Source organism: Cibotium barometz, chromosome 25 (genome assembly GCF_041138505.1).
Source record: "Cibotium barometz isolate CiBa-2024 chromosome 25, ASM4113850v1, whole genome shotgun sequence".
In the NCBI taxonomy this organism is placed as follows: Eukaryota; Viridiplantae; Streptophyta; class Polypodiopsida; order Cyatheales; family Cibotiaceae; genus Cibotium; species Cibotium barometz.
Genome location: NC_141070.1, coordinates 36,120,653 through 36,144,170, shown reverse-complemented (window position 1 = coordinate 36,144,170; position 23,518 = coordinate 36,120,653). Strand labels below are relative to the sequence as shown.

Here is a 23,518-nt window from a genome sequence, read left to right as displayed (position 1 = left end):
CAACAGACATTTGACATGTCTGATTTGGGGCTCGTACACTACTATTTGGGCATACAGTTTGTGCAGGATAACAGAGGCATTGGGTTGTTGCAATCTCGGTATGTTGCTAAACTTCTAGAGAAGTTTAAATTTCAAGATTGCAAGTCTATTAGCACTCCTATGGAGCCTGGGATGAAACTGTCACTACAAGATGACAGTATATCTTTTGATGCCACTACATATGCTCAGGCTATTGGGTGCCTTATTTACTTGTGTACTACACGGCCCGATATTCAGTATGCCGTATCTCAGTTGAGCAGATTCATGCACAGCCCACGATTGTCACATTGGCAAGCTGTGAAGCGTGTATTTCGGTATTTGCAGGGTACCTTGTCTCTTGGATTGCTTTATCCTGAGGGGGGTGACATGCAGTTATATGCTTACAGCGATTCAGATTGGGCTGGTGATTTTGATACCAGACATTCCACTAGTGGAAATTGTTTCTTTCTTGGCTCTTCATGTATTTCTTGGCTAAGCAAGAAACAGACCACAGTGGCCACTTCGTCTTGTGAGGCAGAATACAGAGCAGCCTACACTACTACCGTTGAGTGTGTCTGGCTGCGTCGTCTCATGACTGATATGGATATTTCAGTGGAGGAGCCTACACCTATCTATACTGATAGTCAGAGTGCCATTGCCGTGGCCAGGAATCCCGTGTTTCATGCTCGCACGAAACACATTGAGGTTCACTATCATTTTGTTCGGGAGAGACTCCAGGCAGGTGATATCAGTCTGATCTACTGTCCTCCAGATCAGAATGTGACAGACATCTTCACCAAGGCATTACCACGTCCGAAATTCGAAGCATTCCGCACTCCTTTGAATTTGTTTCCTTTTGGTGGATGATGTACAGTGATCACATATCACTCCAGGGGGGTTTGTTGGGTTCTATGCTGTGTATGCACCCAGAGGAGTGCTAGTGATCATCAGTAGGTTACTGGGACACTTTTTACTTCAGTTAGTGGAGGTTTTTTCCCCAGTTGCAGCTTAGTTCCACTTATAATAGTTTATAAGTGATTTGGTCCACCTGGCACATTTTATGGCCGGACCATGTGAACACACCTTTTAGGTCACTTCTTTATGTGGCTATTGTACTTCATTTTTATCACTACTGAATACATGAGCAGTCGTGTTCCTCTCTCTGCTTCTCACGTTTCTTGTTGAAGGAAACTTCAAGTGCCAACTCAACCTACTATGTCAACGTAGCCAAGATGTACGCAAAATCTGCTAACATCAACACTCTACTAGAACCAGGTCAATCTAGAATAACCCCATTAGTCAACCCTGCTACGCAGCCCTGGAAAAACCAAAAATCTGGATATCTAGCATGTTAGAGGCGTGGCCCATAAACCAAACATCTGCCACATCAAAGTTGTGGCTAATGATTTGGACACTGTCATATCACATGCTAGTGCACTCACCCCATGAACTAGGCATCTAGCGATCATGAATTCTAGATAACTATCCCATCAAAAGCTAAAACATCTGCCTCGACGGAACCCTATAAACCCACATATGTGATACATCCTAGCGTCCCATACCACCAGAACATGTGATGCATCCTAGCATCCCATACCACCAAAACATACCCCATATGCGTGTTACAAATCCATCACTCCTCACCTTGCGAGTCTTTTGAAAGATTACCAAAGGTTGCTAGCAATTTCTTTCGGCATACAAACTGAACCTTCTCGAGAGAATAAATCTATCCAAGAAACATATTGATTTCAATATCAGAAAAATCTGCTCTCAATATGGATCGCTACAAAATATATTTGCGCACACTAAGATCCCTCATAACCGTTTCTGCAAAGCAAAGAAGCTTTTACCCAGCATCTAACAAAGCATAACCGCTTTATCCAAAAACACATAGACCCAATCATAATTGCAAGAGCAAATATGTAACACTCTCTCCGACCATCTGCAATCCACAATCTCACTCTTCCTTCCTTGATTGATTTCTCAAATCAATTGCTTGCTTTCCTCAGGCCAGAATTCCACCAAATAGGAATATAGATGTATCTAGAAGCCCTGCATGTAGCATATTCTAGCATCCCATAGCACTAGAATACACTCAATACACGATCCCCTATACACATAAGGTTAAGTCGGAGAAATCAATTCCTTCCCAATCTCGTATTCACACAATCAAACTTCCACCTAAAGGACACTGACTTTCATGTTATCCCACCACATCAATCTTCCCTATGTGATATTCTCTCTTACTTCCTCCCATAAGCGTGAGGCTACCATAAGTGTAGAACATTCGTCAATGACAATCCTGCCCCAAATAAGGTCATGAGGTTATCGTAAGTATAGAACACTCATCAACAAAAATGTTGCCTCAAGTAATACTATGTCTGTAGCAACTCACTACATAAGGCTGGCGAAATCTTGAGCACGGCTACTATCACATGTAAACCCTATGAACCTCAATTTTTAATTGGGAGGATAGTCTCAAGAACGCTGCCTTTACCCAGAATAGCATTGTTTCTCGAAAGAAATTAGAAATCCCAAACGAAGTTGCTAAACCCTCCCACAAAACTAACCATAATACCTAACTCCACCTTTGTATCTACGCACTAAAAAGAAACTCAAGCCCCATCCAAAAGATAAAATCCCCAGATAATCAAGTTATATCCAAGAACCCCATCTTACATGCAATAAGTGATAGCCTCTCTCATTTCAAAATCTAAGCTGGAACAAAGGTGCATCCAAAATGCGCACTTAAGGAAACTTGCTACCATTGTAGCATGCTATAACTCCACAACAAATGCCATAAAACAGTTGCTATGATCGTGCGCTAGAGTTCATATGTGAGCCAAAGGCATCTAAAAAATCAAATATAAGTCATACCATCGATGTTGTGTATATCACACTTCTGCATATCATGTCTCCCTGAGATAACATCTCTAGTACTAAAACCTAGTACCGATCCAACTCTATAAGATAAACCTAAATCTAGGTCTATACAAGGATCTCTGCTCTGAAGAACCCAGATCTACACATTGTAAAAGTACCACAAGGAAAATATGGCACAACAGCCCATCCTCACCATGCTAACAACAATAAGTTATTCATGGTCACAAAGAAACCTCATCACTATAATCTTCTGGACAAAAGTCAACTCATCAAAAAATAACTACCCACATGAAGCTACATTGAATCCCTAGCTAAAGCCAAAAACTCTCTGTCAAAACATGACTGAATGAATCATCCCTGAGATCTTGTGCACTACATCCAAGAAATGTGCTCAATCAAAATCATGATCTAAGGTTACTGCTGGTAACTCAAAATAGGCAAGATCAATGATCGTACATGAAAGTAATAAGTAACTACAAATAATCACAAATCTAGTCACTAGCACTCAGATGTGACACACATGGATTGCAATCGAAGCAAATGCTTGACAAAATTTCTTCGTTGAGGCTTCCCGATTGGCGTCTATCTATCCAAAACTAACAAATGTTATTCTTAGACGCATGAAGGAACTATCAATCGTGATAACTATGCCAACAAAATAAAATTGGATAAGTGCATAGTATTCATAGCACGATCCATGTCATGCTATCCATCCTTTGCATCGTCTCCCAGTTCACACCAAGTAGCCTGCAATCACTAGGATCCTCACGGATTCCCACTTTGCAACACACGGGTCATGGAATAAACAACAAAGTACATCTGCATGCAAGAGTTTATCTAAACAAACTCAAGGTTACCTTAACAAGACCAACCAAAGAACGTTCTGTGGTCTCCCAAGTCAATGGTCTCTACAATAAATTCTTCTCTACAGGTCAGGAATTTTACCTAGAAGCAAATCACTCATCTACAACTGGACCCACTCAACAATCTTGAACAATGATATGTCAGATATCGTGTACTAGATGTGACCAAGGTATATGTCTCCAAGGTATGTATCTCCATCTGAACCTCCCAAGAGATCAATCACTCCTCGGTCCCATCCCTCAGATTTCTTGTGACCGCTCCCTACAGGAGGCCTACAAATCGGAAGACAATATACACTCATTTAGAACACTTTGAAAACAACATTAGCAACATAAATACTAGAAATACCAAAATACAAATGACACCAATACTGGGGCCGGAAAGAAAAACCCCCCCTCCCCCCTCAATACATTTGTATTTCTTGGAGTATTTATAAGTATAAGTGTCACGGGCCAAATAGGCCAGATTTCTCCACACAGGGAGTGAATACAACTCAAACAAATTGATTCAAGTCGATGAAGTTGTGTTGGTCGGAGAACTCTCAAATCACAGGCACATTCCCACCTTCATTGGGTGCACACCTGCCTTTCACTGGTCTTCCAGAGGGAACATGATTGGTTATCCCAAATAAGCTTTGTTCCCAGATTCCCTAGTGTGTCTAACCTTCACTAGCTCTCAGAAGCTCTGAGAGCGCGGTTAGCACCACCACACAAGGAAAAACTAACCACACTAAGAAAACTCCCTGAGCATGGTCAGCATAAACATGCTTTGTTCCTGCTCTACACAAAACTTAAAGAAATCTCTGAACTTAATTCAACAAATTTTAGATCTACACAAATAAGAAACATGAGGCACCTGGTACAGCAAGTACAATTTAGGTACAGTAGGTACAATTTATAGCAGGTACAATCAAGTACATCAAGTACTTCACACGTGTGGAGGTACAACCAACCAGGTACAATCAAGTACATCAAGTACATCAAGTACTTCACACGTGTGGAGGTACAACCAACCAGATACAATTCAAGTACTGTACTTGCGACAAGTACATCAAGTGCTTCACACGTATAGGTACAACCAACCAAGTGCAATTCAAGTACTGTACTTGCAACAGGTACAAGTACAACATGTGCTTCACACGTGTGCAAGTACAACCAACCAAGTACAATTCAAGTACTATACTTGCAACAAGTACATCAGGTGCTTCACATGTGTGCAAGTACAACCAGCCAGATACAATTCAAGTACTATACTTGCAATAGGTACAACAGCAGATTTCAGCACATGGGCAGCAAGTACAATTCAGGTACAGCAGGTATACGTGCTGTTGCAAACAGGTTCAAGGCAAGTACAACAAGCGGGCAGCAAGTACAGGTAGATACGGGTGAAGTACAGCAATCGGGTACCATCAAGCGGGTACAATTCAGATACAAGGCAGACGGGTACCATCAAGCGGATACAATTCAGGGACAGGGCAGTCGGGTACAATCCAGGTACAGGGCAGTCGGGTACAATTTAGGTAGAGCCAGGCGATGGAGAGAGAAGGAGATAACAGGCGATGGAGAGAAAAATGCAGCCAGCCACCCACATGGGAAATATTACTAAAATATTTCATGCAAGACCTTTTCCAAAGGTTATAAAACCTTAATGCCTATTTAATACTATGGGCACCCACACTAGAAAATGTCCAGCCCTTCTTTTAAATGTGTGTGAACACATTGGCTTATAAATATTAAAGTTACCATAGCTTATGGATTTTACAGTTTACAAGGGCCAAAATGGTAATGCTTATCACCTGTTCACATGCCACACCAATGTGTCAGCAAGCAGCACTCCACGGTACACTGGGGGCATTCCCGTCTAGTGTACTGGCATGGCAAAACAAGCAAACACACGCAAACAAATCATGTGAAAACAAGTTTATGCATGCAATTATAAATGCATGTGCACATGTAATGGACGAAATCTCCCTTTCATGAAACTTGTACAAAAAGTTCCTATCGAGCACAAAACTGGCGTGATAGAAATATACATATATGTCCTAGTCTTCCTATGGAGTGACAGTCCCATAGGTAAGACGCCATCCAGGCCATACACAGGTGGCACCAACAGACTCCCATCCATATAGCACAAAACAGGTCACACACGAGTGGCACAAAACTGGTCACACACGGGTGGCACGAATCTGGCTCCCATCCATGTGACACCAAAAGACTGGCCCTTTCACATGGGACACTGGCCAGCCCCATGTGAACATGGCACAAATCTGGTCGCTCTATGGAGTGATAGTCCCATAGAAGTGGCTCCAGAAATGGAGATGGACCAAATGGTGGCATCACCCCTACAATAGTCCGGATCTACTCCTTCAGATCGGTCTAAGCTCAAGTAATCAAGGAGGCTGCTGGTCCAAGTTATTCAGCTAAGACATCACGAGCACATACAAATCAAGAAGCTATCAAGAAATCTACTTCTTGTTACAGACTCAAACAACTCTCCTTCCAACTATGGCTGCCTGTCCTTGGTGTGTATAGCCCAAAGAACCCAATGCTTTTCTGTTTTAACTCTTTTTAGGAAAACTTCAAAAATAATAACTTCCACTTCCTCCCCTGCTGGCGGCCTGTGCACACAGCACACATCAAGCTGCTGTCTATACCCGCATGCACCTGTACACGTCGTACAATGCTCTGACTACTTATCTGTTGGCCACCCTGGTAACTCTCTGACTCTTTGCTGCACATCATCTGCCCTGTTGTTGCCCTGTAGGAAGCCCACATGTCACGCTTTTTCACATTATACCTGTCTACTGCCCACATAACCATTGTGGGCAGGCTGTAACAGCCCTCTGCCACAGTTTCAAGGTAAACTCAGCCCCTTGCCTACACGTAGATAGTACATGTCAAGGATAGTTAGCTAAGCAAAAATGCAGCCCATATGGGAGTTAAACCTGCGAGAAATTAGGGCTTCATAAGGGTTCTCTGCACATCTAAACGTGCAATTGTCACATCTTTTCCCCACTCTCAGCAAAAAGGAAAAGCTTACTCAGACGACCTTTCGTGCATCAAGATACCTTCTGCATTTAGATTGCTCTGATACCAAGTGTTACAACCCCACAGATCTCCTGAACACAAACACACCCAAAGCCTTTACTAATGAACCCCAAAGCTCACGCACGAACCCGGCGAGCAAGGTACATTACATCCACATGCACACAAAGATCCCTTTCATGCCATTGACAAAGAGCTTCCACCCCATGTGCCTTGCCCAACCCTTCCCCGCCTTATGACGCAGTGTCCCTTCGAAGAGGCAAAAGCGGGAGACATCCCAAAACCTATCCCTTTCCTCACCAAGCCCAACCATGGAGAACCCTCAACCGCCCACATGCCTCTACCACCAGCCCAACCACAACCGCTGCCTCCAACAGCCATACTAGTCATTCCCCAATCCACTCGAGGAAGCTCTTATCAGCTCCGCAGGTGATACTTCGCATAGGTTTCACATCTAGGAGAGATGCTTGAAGCCCATGGCAATGATGCTCATGAAGAAAGTCACCAAGTGACCTGGGAGCAGGCTCCCCCAGCCCTTCACAAATTTGGCACCCACTCCCACATCATCCCAATGTCTACCACATCCGCTTTGGTCAGTCTTCCACCTTTGGGACCATCCCATATCCACTACCCGTGAAACACTCAAGGATGCCATCGATTGTTCTCTCACAGACCATCTCATCCCACAGGACCCGACCCATAATGACTTTTCAGCTCCCCGAAGCACTTCAGAAATCGACACTAAGCGGTGGTGGGTGGAGCTTATCGGCCATGTGGCCAAGACATCCAAGCACCACATCCTCTGGCAACAACATCAAGTCAAGTGCCAGGATGAGTCTATCCACAAAGAGCTTCGGAACCGTTAACCACTCCCAACAACTGCTTCACACCGCACATGAGAAGAATACCAAACTAGAAGTCAAGCTCAAGAGAGCAAAACGTGAAATCCATAGGCTTCAGAATGAGCTCGTTGGCCATTGAAGCACCCTGAAAGAGCTAGCCCACACAAGCACGGCATTGATGCCCTCCAGTTTCAATACCAAGCACTAGAAACCGCCAAGATCGTGACATCCGGGGCACATAAATCCCAACGAGAGCAACTCCTAGATGAGATCAGCTTTCAAGCAAGCTAAATCCGAGGAAGCCCAATCAGTCCGTGCAACTAACCAATTTGCAAAGAAGTGTGACACTGCCCTCGCAAGAACCGAAGAGGCAACCAAAGCCCTCACCGATTTCCATGAGTACAACCAAGCCATGACAAAAGTGCACATCAAACCATCAGTGAGGGATGATGATATTGATTGGGTGCCTGTTGATAGTGAATAAACTCACACTAGCTGGGACGCTTGAGAACCAAGCTATCAAGAACTGCACCACAAAGAAGGCCTCACATGCCAAAATCCATAAGTTGGAAACCATTGGCTCACATGATACCCTGTTGGAAGGGTGCGACCAAAAGAAGCTAGACATGCTTCTCTCATGGGCCACTGACCTCGACGCCTTGCCAAGCATGAGTAGGTCCCTTGTAGATACACTTACCCCCTCATTAACCATACCCGTGCCCTTTACTTGCTTTAATACAATATCTTTTCATCAGACCCTATCTCAACCCCCACATTCCACACCATCTTAGAGCCTGCATCAACACCATGCGGGCAACCCACCCTCGCCGCCCTTTTCTTCTTCAACCAAGCCATCTCATTCTTGGACATCACATAGTTATACGCCTCTGAGTCCCATTCGATTGTGTCCAACCTCACCACATGACACCACCTGCTTGTCAATTCTACATTCTTTATCAAGGAAACTCACTTCCGCAACCACACGCCACCACACGACCTAAACTTCCCCATCCATCAAGATTTACTACACTCAGCCATGCTAGCCATGAAGACCCTCGTTTGCCAAGCAATCACTACCAGCTTTGTCACATACCCAACAACCATTACAACCCGCAAGGCATCCTCTTAACTAACTATATCACGTAGTCTACACTTACCTCAAGCAAGCACCACTAGAGATGCCACTATTCATACTTGCATGCCATCCTCCAACTACATCACATAATCTACACTTACCTCCAGCAAGCCCCATCACTGGAGACCCCACAATTCATACCATACATGTAGCTTACCAGCAAGACATCTCCATCGACGAGGCAGAAAAGGCCTATGCCTTTTTCAAAAGCCACAAGCATGCAAATGAAGATGAAGAGGACAACCTTGAAGATACCTCAGAAGGAACATAGAAGTTAGGATAAATAGTGGTGTAATGTGCACATAATATCACATAATAGGGATAGTACACACCGGCACATAAATAAGTGCTAGGAGCACATTAGGTGTTAGGATTAATTGAATGGTTGTAGACATTAGTCTAGCACATGGCACTTGTATTAGTATAGGTACACATAAGTGCACACCTAGATGCACAGCATTTACTTGCCGGCAAGACCTCAAAGGTCAAGGAAACTCATATAATTGTTGGTATTTTAGGGTTAGGGTTAGGGTTCAGCTATAGTGGTTGAAACAATGGAGCAGCCATGGTTGAGTGAAAGACAATACAAGACAATGATTGCACAAAACTCAAGTACTATATTGATGTGATTGTTATGATTTGAAAGTACAAGGAGTGAGTACATTTTTATGGCCAATGGGGCTTATCTTTTGACTAAGTCACACTCACATGGAGTTGACACATGGCACTGCTATACATCATTGCTTAGGTCAAACCACATTAAATATCTAGATATTATGTGCCCCTCTAAGTGGTGGTTCACACACAAACACACAAACGCTTACTGAGAGGCTGCTAAAATGCCAACAACTTTTGTACTAGAGTTTATGGCTTGCTTAACACCCTCCTCAAGCGTTATCCTAGTACATACTTCCTTGGATTAATCTAAGCCTATGACTTAATTTCACTTGAATGTTATGACTGGTGCAATCCGTGATGAAGTACTTTGTCAAGCCGCCACCTTCTTTGTGAAAGCCCACTTTGCTTCGAACTATGCAAAGTTTGCTTCTTCTTTGCAGTCTTCTTCCTCCTAGGTGACATTTTCTTATGCTTTGTGATAGCAATTAGTTTCATGGTGATTTGTCTTACCACAATGCTTGCAAGGCTTGTTTCATGGTGATTTGTCTTACCGCAATGCTTACAGGGCTTCTTTGAAAAAGTCTTTGTCAATGTGGTTGGTCCCACCACATATTATGCACTTTTTTCCTTTGAAGTTCTACTTCTTTATGTAGGAGGAGTTGTCCCCTCCTGTTGCTCTGGCTTTGAACTTCTTTTCTTCTTCCTGGAAAGAGTTTATGACTCCTTCTAGGGTGAGTTTCGAGAGATTTTTGAGTGTGGTGATGAGAGTACCATAGATTCTTCTGGCATGGACTTGATAAGCACAGCAACGGCCAAATCTTCCTGCACTTTAGCTATGAGTGCTGCAAGTCGGTTCATGAGGGACTTCATCTTATTCACATGAGTGTCAAAGCTCTCGTGTGACTGCATCATGCATTCATAGAACTCAATCTACAGGGAAACCTTGGAGTTCTTCCCCTTAGCTCTGAAGAGCTTGTCTAGCATCTCATGAGCTTCCTTAGAAGTTAGGAGATCTCCTACATGATGTATGAAGTTGTCGGACAACCCTAGGGCTATCAGCCCAAAGGCTTTTTGATCTTTGAGCTTCCAGGTTTTTAGTGTTGCATCTTCCCCTTCTTCGGGCATTTTTTCTTCCGCCCCTCAAATCTCCCTGTCAAACTTTTCAATGAACATGTGTGAACCCATAATGATGGAGACAGGGGGTCTTAGCTCTTATAGATGATGAGCTAGTGTCTACCCTTCCAGAGATGATGCTAAATGCCCAAATCCCCAAAAAATATTTTTAACTTATGAAACCCTTAAAAAATTAGGGTTTTCAATCAAGGGGATTTTTCAATTTAATGCTTTAGTAGGGTAGAGCATGAGCTCAGTGTCATAAAAGTACTTTCGATTTTTGAAAAAGATAGCCCAAACCCTAATTTTCTCTGATTTTTGAAAGTTGAAAAAATCCCAAACTTGTACCTTCTGTTTGGTGTTAGTTTGCTGATGTGGCTAGCGTAGTGGCAGATCTGCTTCAGTAGTTCAATAATGTCAGACGGCACTTATGGGCTGTTGTATCCAGCGAGGAGTATCGCGCAACGTGCGCGCTATTGGTTGCTGGGTGGCAGCACTGGTGAAGAGCAGCACCGCAGGCAAAGGAGGCTGCAAGCAGAGGCTGAAGTGGATGCACACAGGGAGCTGGTCATCTTGTACTTTAGCTGAGCTTAGGGCTTGGCCAGGCTAAGCAAAGCTAAGCTATGGTAAGCTAGGCATTTGAAAAGGGGCGACAGCGGAAGAACACAGCAGGCAGCAGGGGAAGAAGGCTGGCACCATAGAGAGATGGAAAGAGTCTTGCTTTGATACCATGTTGGTATTTTAGTGTTCGGGTCAAATTCAGCTATGGTGGTTGAAACAGTGAAGCAGCCATGGTTGAGTGAAAGAGACTACGAGACAATGATTGCACAAAACTCAAGTACTATATTGATGTGATTGTTATGATTTGAAAGTACAAGAAGTGAGTACATTTTTATAGGCCATGGGGCTTATCTTTTGACTAAATCACACTCACATGGAGTTGACACATGGCACTACTGCTGACATCATTGCTTAGGTCAAACCACAAAAAATATCTAGATATTATGTGCCCCTCTAAGAGTTGGTTCACACACAAACACGCACACACTAAGAGGATGTTTACATGCCAACAACATTTGTGCTGGGATTTAAGGTTTGCTTTCAACAATAATGTTAAGTCAAAAAGACTTTGGAGGTCAAAGAGACTTGTACATGTTGTAGTCCACGAGAATTTGGGAGTGTAAAAAGTCTATTTAACAGTTCTACAAAGTGGGATTGAATTTTAAGGACTTCTCACAATCTAGGAAGGTGTAGACATAAATCTTATGGGCTGCGTGTGTCACTTGCTCTTAAGTGTTGAAAGGAAACAAGGGACAAGAGGCTCAAAGAAATAAGTGGTTGATTGGCTTTGTAGCAAATCGAGCTAATCATAAATTATGTTTGTTTTTGGAAAGAAGAGCAGGATGATCGTGACATCATCAAGATTCATGTGGGCAACGTGGAAAGCTTCAAGTGTGAATAGCGGCTTGTTCAATGTTTGTAATGAAGGACCATGATTCCTAAAAGGGAGAAAGAATGTTACGACCCCTACAAGTATATGTTGGCAAAATGTGGGACCCGTTGGTGGCGTGTGATTACACATCACGGCTTACATAATTAAGTTTGAATGTTTGTCCACAGTTGACGAGGTTCTTGGATAATGGCTGGAGGACTAAAGACCAAATAATGTGTAGCAATGGGGATACCATGCGAACACGGGCCACGTGAGTATGGTGTGTGACCACCGTTTAAGTACACACTGGACACTCAAGTCACTGGTTCATGAAATGGTTGGATGGTTAATCATAGTATGTCATGCTAGGGTTTCATCTTTTTGGGCCTCATCGAATTTCTTCTCTAGCTCTTTCAGCCTGCACCACTATGATGATGGAGAAAAGTCCCTCAAAATGGCTGACTGGCATGATTTCCAATCCCAAACTTGATGACACTTTCGAATGTCCGATTAAAATGAAGCTGAAACCATTCACCAGATGCTGCCAACCCCAAACCATTCCTCTTACCTGATTGTCTACCTACTCACCATCTATCTTCCCCACAAAACTTTTTGGGTGTCCAGATCTTCAATGTCTGAGCTTGCTATTTGTCTGATAATAACTGGAAATGGATGAGCTTACAAACTCAGCAAGAACTGCTTCTGCCAACTACAATGTTGGTGATGACACAACTAGGAACCGTCACGTTGGGATTCTCAAAGTGGGAGAGTAGTTCTGCTCTGTGACTTTTGTTTCCAAAGTCACCGAAAAATAGGTGGTTTGTCAGGGGCTGCTCGTCAAGTGGAGTTCCTTGCTCCTCATCATCACTTTGTTATCAACCCAGAGTTGCAATGCTATTCTACTCTGCCTGATCTAGACAACCGTGGATGTGATCTCCACCTGCCATGAATCTCAAGATGGCAACCAATACCATCTTCCAGCTACTCAAGAGAAGCATGATGATCTCAAATAAACAAAAAAAAAACAAAAAAAGTAGTAAACTTGGTAGCTTCAGCATTTGCAACTCACAGCTGTATGTTTGAAACACAAACTACGACAACAATCTCTGTTCTTCTTTTATAATGAAAGTGCTCTCAAACATAAGCAGCCAGGCAGCTCTAATGGCAATTTAACAGAAAGTTTTGCTATTTTGCACACGAAAGGGAGGGTTGGGTTGGTTGTTGTGGAAGTATCTTAACAAGCTCATCAAAGATCAAAAGATTACTGCATTAGCATGCCAAAGGAACCTATACCATCTTCTGTACAGCAGCAAATTGTTGGTACCAAGCAACAATGTAAAGAATTTGAATGTTTGAGTGCAACGATATCAAGAAAAGAAAGACGACCTGTGATCCTTTCCTCCATTTGTCTCTTTGAATTACAGGAGCCATCTTAGGGTTGTAGCGATTCTCCTTGGCATCCAAAAAACTGTTTTGACAAATAAAACAATTAGAACAAAACTCTCCAGAATCAATTGAAACTATTGGAAAATCTACAAGCACCTCTTGACATCTTAATGTCCATAACTGTAGTTTGAAAAGATGACACAGCCAATTTATGAGGCTTAGGCCCCACACACTTCAAAAATGAGTCAATGTTTGATGCACTTTAGAGTAAACATGCAAGCTAATAGATTAAATTAATCCTACAAATTACTCATACAAAAGTATGTGATGTCTATCACTATGGCCAATAAAGAAGCTGTGAAGGTTCACAGTCCAGCACTATGGAGGATTATGTACTTCCATAGTGTAGGTGCAAAAGAGAGAGAGAGTGTGTGATGTCACAAACTGAAAGCTCTTTGATTTGAAGTTTACAAGGTACAATGCTTTTATAGGCAAAATGCCGTATCTTTCTCAACACTCTACTCACTGGGGCAGTGACACTTGGCTATACCAATGACATCTCTGCTTACAAACACAAATACTTAAGTGGCTATACGTCCTTGTTCACACACACTTGCACACATTCACCTTTAAGAGTTGTTCACACATATACTCTCATAGGGAGTGTTCAAACATTGAAGCTCTGAATATCCAACAAACCCCCCTTCGGCACAAAGGTGGAGATGCTAGGATGCACTTCAATAGTCCCTATCCTTCAATACTAGCAAAGAAACACGAGATGTTCTCCGCGACTGGCTCAGAGACTCATGAACATGGCTCAGAGACTCATGTAGCATGGCTCATTGCGAAAGACTCAGAGGTCATATTTTGCCTAGAGAGAGAACTTACATCAACACATTAAAGTAAAACCTCCCCTATTTCTAAGTAGGGATGAGAGAATGTGGAACCTTTTATAAAAATAAGGCTTACAAAAAATCACACAACATTATTTATCATATTTTGGGGGACATTCCAGCCAGAGAACCCTTTGACTCGTAGAAAGAAGAGAAACAAAAAAACCCAATCTTAATCTTCCTCTTTAATTCTCCATCAAAGTAGCTGCATGTTCCACTATTGTGGATTCCTCTGATTCCTCTTCTTCTTCTGCCACTAAGTTTGCATGTACCTTTTCTTGTTCCTTAGCCATCTTCTTGAAGCATCCGTCTTCTGTGTATCCGAGCTTCTTGTAGAAGTTGCATTTGACAGCCCTTTTACCTTTTCCTTGTATGAACATGGTTGTGTCAATGTCAAATGCTCTCTCTCATGGCTATGGCAGATTGAGAAGAACTGCCATGGCTATGATTGCATACGTGTAGAAATGAAATGAAGAAAAGAAACAAAGATATATTAAGCGTCTACTAAAGACCCAATGGGCCTATGAGACCAAAGTGATACAATAATGTCCATGGCATATCTCATCATGGAATGGAAAATAAAACAGAAAGAAAACATAAATATAGCTATCTCACTAGGGTGATACAAAACTGTCCATGAAAACTCATCACGGAATACTAAGAACATAAAAACTCAATGCTCGACTCAATGATAAGACTAGATTGCCTAATGATGTTGAGTGTGTACAATGGAATAGAGCGCACCTCTATATAGGTGTGTAAGTACAAAGGATGTGATGGGAAGTATGACACATCACCATACAAAGGATGTGATGGGGAGTGTGACACATAATGAGATAAGATTAGTGTGGGCTAAGAGATGGTCCTCATGGGAAGCTACGAATCCCAACAAACTGTTGGTGTTGGACTCACACACTCACACACACAAACCTGCACATTAGGGTTAGATGCAGGATGGAGAAGCTCACACAGAAATGAGAGAGAAAGAGAGAGAGAGAGAGAGAGAGCCAAAAGTGTGGTAGCCACAAAATGCAAGTCAACCCTTGCATATGTGTCACATCCATATAATATAGAAGTACAAAATATTATTTGTAGAGTGTCCTTTCACACTTGATATCCAAGGGAAAAAACCACATGGGAAAAAGTGCCCTTGGTTAAGCCCTGTTCACACATAGCACTACCATAAGTGAGCATATGCCTACAAATCCCCCCTGTAGTGGAAGTGTGAACCTGTACAAGGTAGCAGATCACTCTATGTATGAGAGTATGCCCAAAGCTTTGCGGAAAGCTTTAAACTTTTCTCGAGGTAAAGCCTTTGTGAATAGATCTGCAACATTATCCCGTGTGGGGCAGTAAGATAACCTGATCTCCCCTGCATGTAACCTCTCTCTGACATAGTGATAATGAATCTCAATGTGCTTGGTACGTGCATGAAATACTAGATTTCGTGCCACGGCCATAGCACTCTGGCTATCAGTGAGAATGGTGGTGGGTGTCTGCTGACACTCACGAAGATCAGCCAATAATCTCCTCAACCATACACAATCTACTGTAGCTGTGAAGACTGCCCTGTACTCAGCCTCACAAGTAGATGTTGCAACAGTGGGTTGCTTTTTACTCAACCAAGATATGCATGAACTGCCAAGAAAAAAACAATTCCCACTTGTGGATTGCCTGGTATCATAATCACTAGCCCAATCTGAACCACTGTATGCATAAAGCTGCAAGCTACCCCCCCTAGGATAGAACAAACCAAGATCCAGGGTACCCTGAAGATAACGAGTTTGCTCAACAAAGACACCCCAAAAGATATGTCTGGCCTCGTGTTACACAAGTAAATGAGACATCCCACTGCCTGGCTGTGAATGCCGGCCGCAAAAAACTTCAATATCATGCATAGTAAGCCGTACACCTGGTTCTACTGGAGTAGAAATGGGCTTACATTCATCCATGTGAAAACTTTTTAGCAAACTTTTTATGTACTTAGTTTGCTGCATACCAATGCCATCATCTGTATGCATAAACTGTATGCCGAGATAGTAGTGTAAAGGTCCCAAATCTGACATATCAAATTAGCTTTCAAATCAGCTTTGAAATCTGAAATTTGTGCTTTGCTAGTACCTGTAATGAGCATGTCATCTACATACAAGATGACTATGAGAATATCGGCACCGGTTTTCTTCACATACAATGTGCTTTCAGCTGGACTATTCACATGACCTTGGCTGGTTAGATGAGCATGCATTTTATCATACCAAGCTCTTGGAGCTTGCTTTAACCCATACAATGCTTTGTGTAATCTGCATACTTTATGTTACAAAACCAATGGGCTGATTTACATATACTTTCTCCCGTAAATCCCCATTTAAGAATGCAGATTTGATGTCCAATTGATGCACTTTCCATCCTTTATGTGCAGCCAATGCAATCACTGATCTTATTGTGGTCATTCTCGAAGTAGGAGCAAAAGTCTCCTCATAATCTATTCCCTTTTTCTAGGAGTAGCCTTTAGCCACAAGTCTTGTGCTTCTTCATAAGAAGAAGGCTCTTTTGAATCAAAGAGACCACCCATGGCTAATGCAGACTCCCCACGATGTATATTCACTCCATGGCTGAAACTAGCCCTTGTTCTACCTGTGAGTGGAGCTGCAAGTTTGCTTTCTTGCAAAGTTTCCAGCAACCATCTTGGCACTGACTTGGCTGTGTCTATGGCTGTTTGCTCTTCCCTGACAAGATCTTCCACTCCTTCCATAGAAGGGGGCTGAATGGCTGGCTGTTCCACATGTTCTACATGAGGATTTTCTTGTGTAGGGGCTGGCTGATCTGAATCCCCCCTAATTGCAATGGATAATAGTCCATCAAACATGTCCTGTATGGCTGTATTATTAATTTTATACAAGCTGTACATGGGCTGTTCTGAATTTTCAGCAAATACCACATCTCTACTGACAAAAATCCTTCATGTTGTTGGATTATAAAGACGGTATCCTTGCTCTCATTGTTGTAGCCCACAAAAATGCATTTCATTGCTTTGTCATCTAGCTTTGTTCGGAGTTGTTCTGGCACATGTGCATATGCCAAACACCCAAATGTACGCATATAATCCACTGTTGGCTTTCGGGTATACCAAGCCTCAAATGGTGTTATGGGTTTCAAAGCTTTTGTTGGACACCTGTTCAACACATGAGTTGCACACATTATACCTTCCATCCAAAAATTGTGAGGCAACTTTTGTGCTTTCACCATGCATCTTGCCATCTCCATGAGAGATCTATTTTTTCTTTTAGCTACACCATTCTGCTGCGGTGTATAAGGCACAATGCATTTAACATGTATTCTCCACCTCTATCTGAGCGGAGTGTTTGGACTTTACATCCACACATATTTTCAGCCATTGCTACAAAGTGTCGAAAGCATGCAAACACCTCTGCTTTCGCTTTCAAAGGGTAAACCCGAGCAAACCTGGAGTAGTCATCAATGAATGTGACGAAGTAAAGATGCCCCCCTATGGATGGTGTCCGCATTGGACCACATACATCACTATGTATGAGCTGTAATTTACTTTCAGCTCTAACAGCTCCATCTTTGGAGAATGGTTTTCGTTGCATCTTTCCCAAAATACACCCCTCACATACATGTCTTGGTGGAGACTCGAGGCGGCATATTATCAACCATATGATGCTTCTACAAAAGCATCAAAGTTCGAAAATTTACATGCCCAAAACGAGCATGCCATAGCTCTGCATCATGCATAGCAGGAGTGTGGGCAGCCACTGTATTTGCATCATAAGTACGCTTGTCATAGCTGTCCAGCTTATACAAGCCTTTGTATCGTGTTCCAGAAGTGACTAGGCGGACAGAGGGTGGCAGGCGGAGGAAGCAGGGCGGCTACGCGAAGATGGGGCGGACAGGAGTGGGGCGGAGTGGCGCACAGCAGAGGAAGGGACTGATGTTAGATATCATCCCCTACTTGCTGGCTTCCTATTTGGTGTCCTATTTTAGCCTCTAGGGCTGACCATGTTAGTCTAAGGGGCTGGTCACCCCTCACATGTATTTTACCCATATTTATTCCCCATTTATGGTCCTAGGTATTTTTCCCAGTCGTGGAGATATTTATCACCAGTCGGCTGCCTTCATGTAGAGGTATATATACAGATTTGCAGCCACGGTTGCTGCATTTTTCTGCACCGATTTTGCTGGTAGCTCTACCTTCACTTGGGCTTCATTTGTTGGACCCGAAGTGGCGTGTACTTATGTACAGCATTGGGCAACTCATGTTATGGAGTTTGAGCAGATGGACCCAATCTTTTCTACAGAGTCTTTCCATCTTGTTTTAGCCTCTAGGGATGACCACGTTAGTCTAAGGGGCTGGTCACCCCTCGCATGTATTTTACCCATCCTCATTTATGGTCCAGGGTATTTTTCCTAGTCGTGGAGATATTTATCACCAGTCGGCTGCCTTCATGTAGAGGTATATATAGCCGGCATGCCTTCCTCATATTTCATTGCTTGCCTAGCTTGTCTAGCTGCAGTCCCTCACTTACGAGGTTCTCCCCTCTTGCTCGGGACATGTATTCCTTTTGGTGATGATATTGAGAGCAGGTTCTCACCTGTGTTCTCTCTCTCTCTCTCTCTCTCTCTCCCCCCTGTGTTTCCACTTTCCCTTCTTCCGCTGCACATTCTATCAGCTGACCCAGAAACGCGCAAGGAAGGGGGCACGACCAACGTGTGCACGGCATCCTCCACCCTTGCAAATATTTGCCAATAAAGGAATCTAACAAGCCAGGGGATAAGCCCCACAAGTGAACCGCTCCACAAAATGGAGTGAACACCATGCACAATCATTAGGAGAACCATGCATTCGAAACTGATTTTCTAAACCATGCGGCACGCTCATTTGTAGAACAGGAAACATAGACTGGTGGTGATTTGTCTCTAGTTGTTGTATTGCTAAGATCCATGGAACAGTGAACTCGCTAAGGGCAATTAGGTTCACAGTTGGTTTGCCACAAGGTTTACTTTCTACCTTGAATGTATATTATTGATCCTACACAGTCTCTTAGGTCTTAAAAAAACAAACGATTCCTGTCACATATAGCCCTACAGCTAGAAATTGTCTTAGTGAACATATTAGGGGCTACTGTGCCATGTAAAATTCATTTTTTACTGATAATTGATAAGAATCTCGAAGTTCTTTTTCCAGAAGTGGCACATGGAAACCAAAACCATCAAGTATCTAGTCTTCCTTTCTTGTGTGAGATCCAAGGAGTTCATCGCCACATTAACCTCGTTAAAGAAAAAGGAGATCAATCAACAGACGCCCATCAAGGGTGTTCACCTAATAGCTATTGTGAAAGACAATCAATTCCATTATAGTCAACCTATAAAAACCTGGTTGGTGTGTTCAATGTCATTCAAGGCTTAAAATTTAGCCTAAAGTGATGAGATTATAGAGTGCGGAAGCAGATACCTGTCCACAAAGCTCTTCGGTGAATCCATAACATAATTGTATACATAGGTGAAGTTGTACAGAGGAACACAACTGGCAGCCAAAACAAAAAGATTTTTATCATTCTTCAGCCTGTAAATGCAGACATCAGACTTATGGGTACACTCCATGTACATGCTCAATACCAATTACTGGACCATTAACAAAGCAAAGTTTGATATTGTAATCCTGAAAGCTGCAGCATCAAGTGTCAACAATATTTTGTATACACACCAGTTTTTATAAAACTTCTACTGAAACTTACCTGAAAAGCCAGCCAAAAAGGCTAAAAATTACCATCTTATGTCTTATATAGAAGTTAATCAATAGTTGTGTCACAAGCCTTCTTCTTCTGTATGCATACTCTTCTTTGATAATCCCTTCTTGTTTGGTCATTCCAAATTTGAGTTGGGCTGATGTCCAGAACCATAACAACATTGCCATCAATGGATTCATACATGAGTTCTTGAAAATTTTCTCCTATTCTTGAAATCTGTAAAAGGCCTGATTATTTTGACTAACACAGGAAGCGAAAACAAACAAGAATAGCTGATCCCCTAGCGAAGTAGAGAATTGGAGCTCCTTGTGGCCACATATGCAGCACTCCCGCCCCTTCACTTTTCGTGTTTGCTCCTACCTCCCTATTTTTTATTGTCACCCCTGCTTTCCCCCTTCTTCCTCTTCTCTATGTACCCCCCCTCCTCCCCTCCTTTTCTCTCTCCCCATTCTCATATGCCCCCCTTCCATTCATTCATTCTTGATAGTAGGGTAAGGATTCTAACTCTTCAAATCAAAAGAAAAAGTTAAATGCTTTTACTGTAGCAAGAAAGGGCATATAGCCAAAGAGTGCAGGAAAAAGCAAGCAAATGCCAAGAATGGCACGCATCATGGTGGCAGTAGGCAACGATGCAAAGTACCCAATCAAAGGTTCATGTACTATTTCACTCATGTCTAAAGAAGGATGTACAAAAAGTCTTTCAAATGTTCTTTGGGTTCCAGATATGAGGAGAAACCTCCTTTCTGTCCCAACCATCACGGACCGTGACTTGCGGGTTCACTTTGACAAGAATGGTGCAATCGTTCTTGATGGACATGAGAATGAAAGAGTTTCCAGCGTTCGCAGTCCAAGCCGATTTCGGTAGCAACAAACTTTGCCATGAGAGATTTGGGCATCTCAATAAACATACTCTTTCAAAGATAAAGAAAGGTGAGCTAGTTGAGCATTTGCTACCAATTTTTGATAATCTGGATGTATATGAATGTTACAAACCTAGTGCTAATCCTCAAGATCAGTGGCCTAATCCAGCATGGTTAGGGGAGCCCTGGGATAAGGAGAGAGCAGGCTAGTACAAACGGCCAAGGTTATTATTATAAATCCATGTATACTGGCTATTTATAACAGGATGGTTATTTATTGACAGTGGCACTATATAAGTGAGACATGGGTTATTGTTGCCATAACCTCGCTATTGGTAAGAGTTCAACCAAGATACCGGCTACGTGCCTGGCATAGCATAGATACATGCCGAAGGACTGGCATCGATCTATGGGAGTCAAACCTTATCCCTTGGCTCGAGGGTGGTTCGAAGCATAGAACCTATGGTTGGGAGAGGTGAGCTAGCCTGCACCCCTCTTAGGGGGTTTGTACTAATCACTCATGTTTTATGTTCATCATAGGAATTTTGGGTGTTTTTTAACTTTATGCAAATCCAACTTAATCAGAGCATTAATCCAAAATCTTTCATCATTTTTCAAAATTGAGAAGATCAAATCAAGCATTTAAGTGTTGCTACAACCTCCTATAGCATCATTTTCAAAAAGTCCTAATTTTAAAAACCCCCTAATTTCTAAATATCCTAATTTTTAGGGCTTTCTCTATAAGGAACTAGACACTGACATCAATCCCATCCTTTGTTGAGACCTTTCATCATTTCTTTGCCTATTACGGCTACCCATATGCTCATTGAGAAGTTTGATGGAGAACACTTCCATACTTAGCAAACGAGGTTAAAATTTAGCCTCATGAGAGAAGGCTTTTGTCAAAGGAGAAGATAAGATGCCTGCGCAGGAAGATACAGCTCAAAAAGCCTAGAAACTAAGGGATCAAAGAGCCTTTGGTCTAATAGCCCTTGGCCTCTGTGACAATTTCATACATCATGTAGCAGATCTCCCAACATCCAAAGAGGCCTATGAGAAGCTAGATAGGCTTTTCAAAGCACAAGGAAAGAACTCTAAAGTTTCATTCCAAATAAAGGTCTATGGACTTATCGTGCAGCCACATGAGATATTCAACAGTCATGTGAACAAAATGAAGTCCCTCATGAACGAGCTGATGCATTTAAAGCTAAAGTGAAAGAAGATGTGGCCATAGGTGTACTGATCAAGTCAATGCCAGAAAAGCTTTACGGAAACCTCATCACCACTTTGAAAAACCTACCTAGTCATACCTTGGAAGGACACATAACCCCCTTCAAGGAAGAGGAGAAAACGATAAACAAAGAAGCAAGGGGAACAGCTCCTCCTTCACAAAGAAGAGCTTCAAAGAAGCCATGCAAATATTGTGGAAAAAATTTAAAGTCCAAATATGAATCAGTTGTGTGTTGTTTTCTATTGCGAGTGATCATGTGTTATCTCTACCCATGGGATCCCATAATTGGCCTGTGAAACTAGAGCCATGTGATTTATTCTTGACCAAGAAACCTAACATGAAAAACCATGAGCCTAGATTTATCCTTAAAACAATATGAGGTAATCCCATGAGGGGGGGTTTGTTGGGAATCAAGGTCTCACCTCTGTGTGAACCCACTCTTATGAGTGTTGTAGTGTTTGTGTGTGAACCACCTCTTAGAGAGGTCATAATAATATCTAGATATTTGAGTGTGATATGACATAAGCAGTGATATCAAGCGGATAACCTTTGTAACCTATAAAGGTACATGTACTTCATCGAAGAAATCAAGCAAACTATCACATCATTGGCATAATGCCTTTACCCCAACAACCTCCCACTTAAAGGCAAAGTGCCCTTAAATGAAGGAAAAGAAAAAACAGCATGTACATGATAATATACAAGGCCATATCAAGGCTGAAACTGGCCTCATCCAATGCCCATCAAGTGTCTGCAATGAGCAAACCGCTCCGGAGGCAAACTCTTTGTCAACAAATCAGCCGGGTTTTCATCCGTATGAATCTTAACAAGCTGAATTTGCTTGTTCTCTATCACCTCTCTGATGAAGTGATACTTCACATCCACATGCTTCGTCTTTGCATGAAAGACAAGGTTCTTTGCCAACTGGATGGCACTCTGACTGTCACAATGCAACAATGGAATATCCCCTGTATAACCCAAATCAACCACTAACCGAGATAGCCATAATGCCTCCTTGCAAGCCTCTATGGCTGCAATATACTCGGCCTCTATAGTAGATAAGGCAGTGCACTTCTGCATCCTGGATATCCATGACACGGCACCTCCTGTGAATGTAAACACATAACCGGTAGTAGACTTTCGGTTATCTGGATGACCGGCATAATCCGAATCCGTGTAACCATGCACTAATGCATCCTGTTTGCCAAAGCAAATGCACATATCCTGTGTGTCCTTCAGGTATCTCATGACACCTTTCACTGCTTCCCAATGCTTCTTGCCAGGGTTGGCCATGTATCTACTAACCATCCCACTGCAAATGCAATGTCCGGCCTAGTAGCAACCATGGCATACATGAGACTGCCACAAGCTGAAGCATACGGAATATTGGCCATATCAACCCTGTCACTTTCTGACTGTGGGCTGTCCATAGCA

General features: G+C 42.6%; 1 protein-coding gene across 2 annotated transcripts in view; it reads right to left on the bottom strand.

Moving 5' to 3' along the window:
* LOC147624512 (glycosyltransferase BC10-like) overlaps positions 1 to 23,518 on the bottom strand; it is a 66,268-nt gene that overhangs the window by 13,740 nt on the left and 29,010 nt on the right. For both annotated transcript variants that reach the window (XM_086819534.1, XM_086819533.1), the window contains 2 exons: positions 19,699 to 19,770; positions 13,336 to 13,417 (listed from right to left, as the gene is read on the bottom strand). In XM_086819534.1, coding sequence (XP_086675660.1) covers positions 13,336 to 13,417; positions 19,699 to 19,770 — 154 coding nt within the window. The remainder of the gene's footprint in view (positions 1 to 13,335; positions 13,418 to 19,698; positions 19,771 to 23,518) is intronic.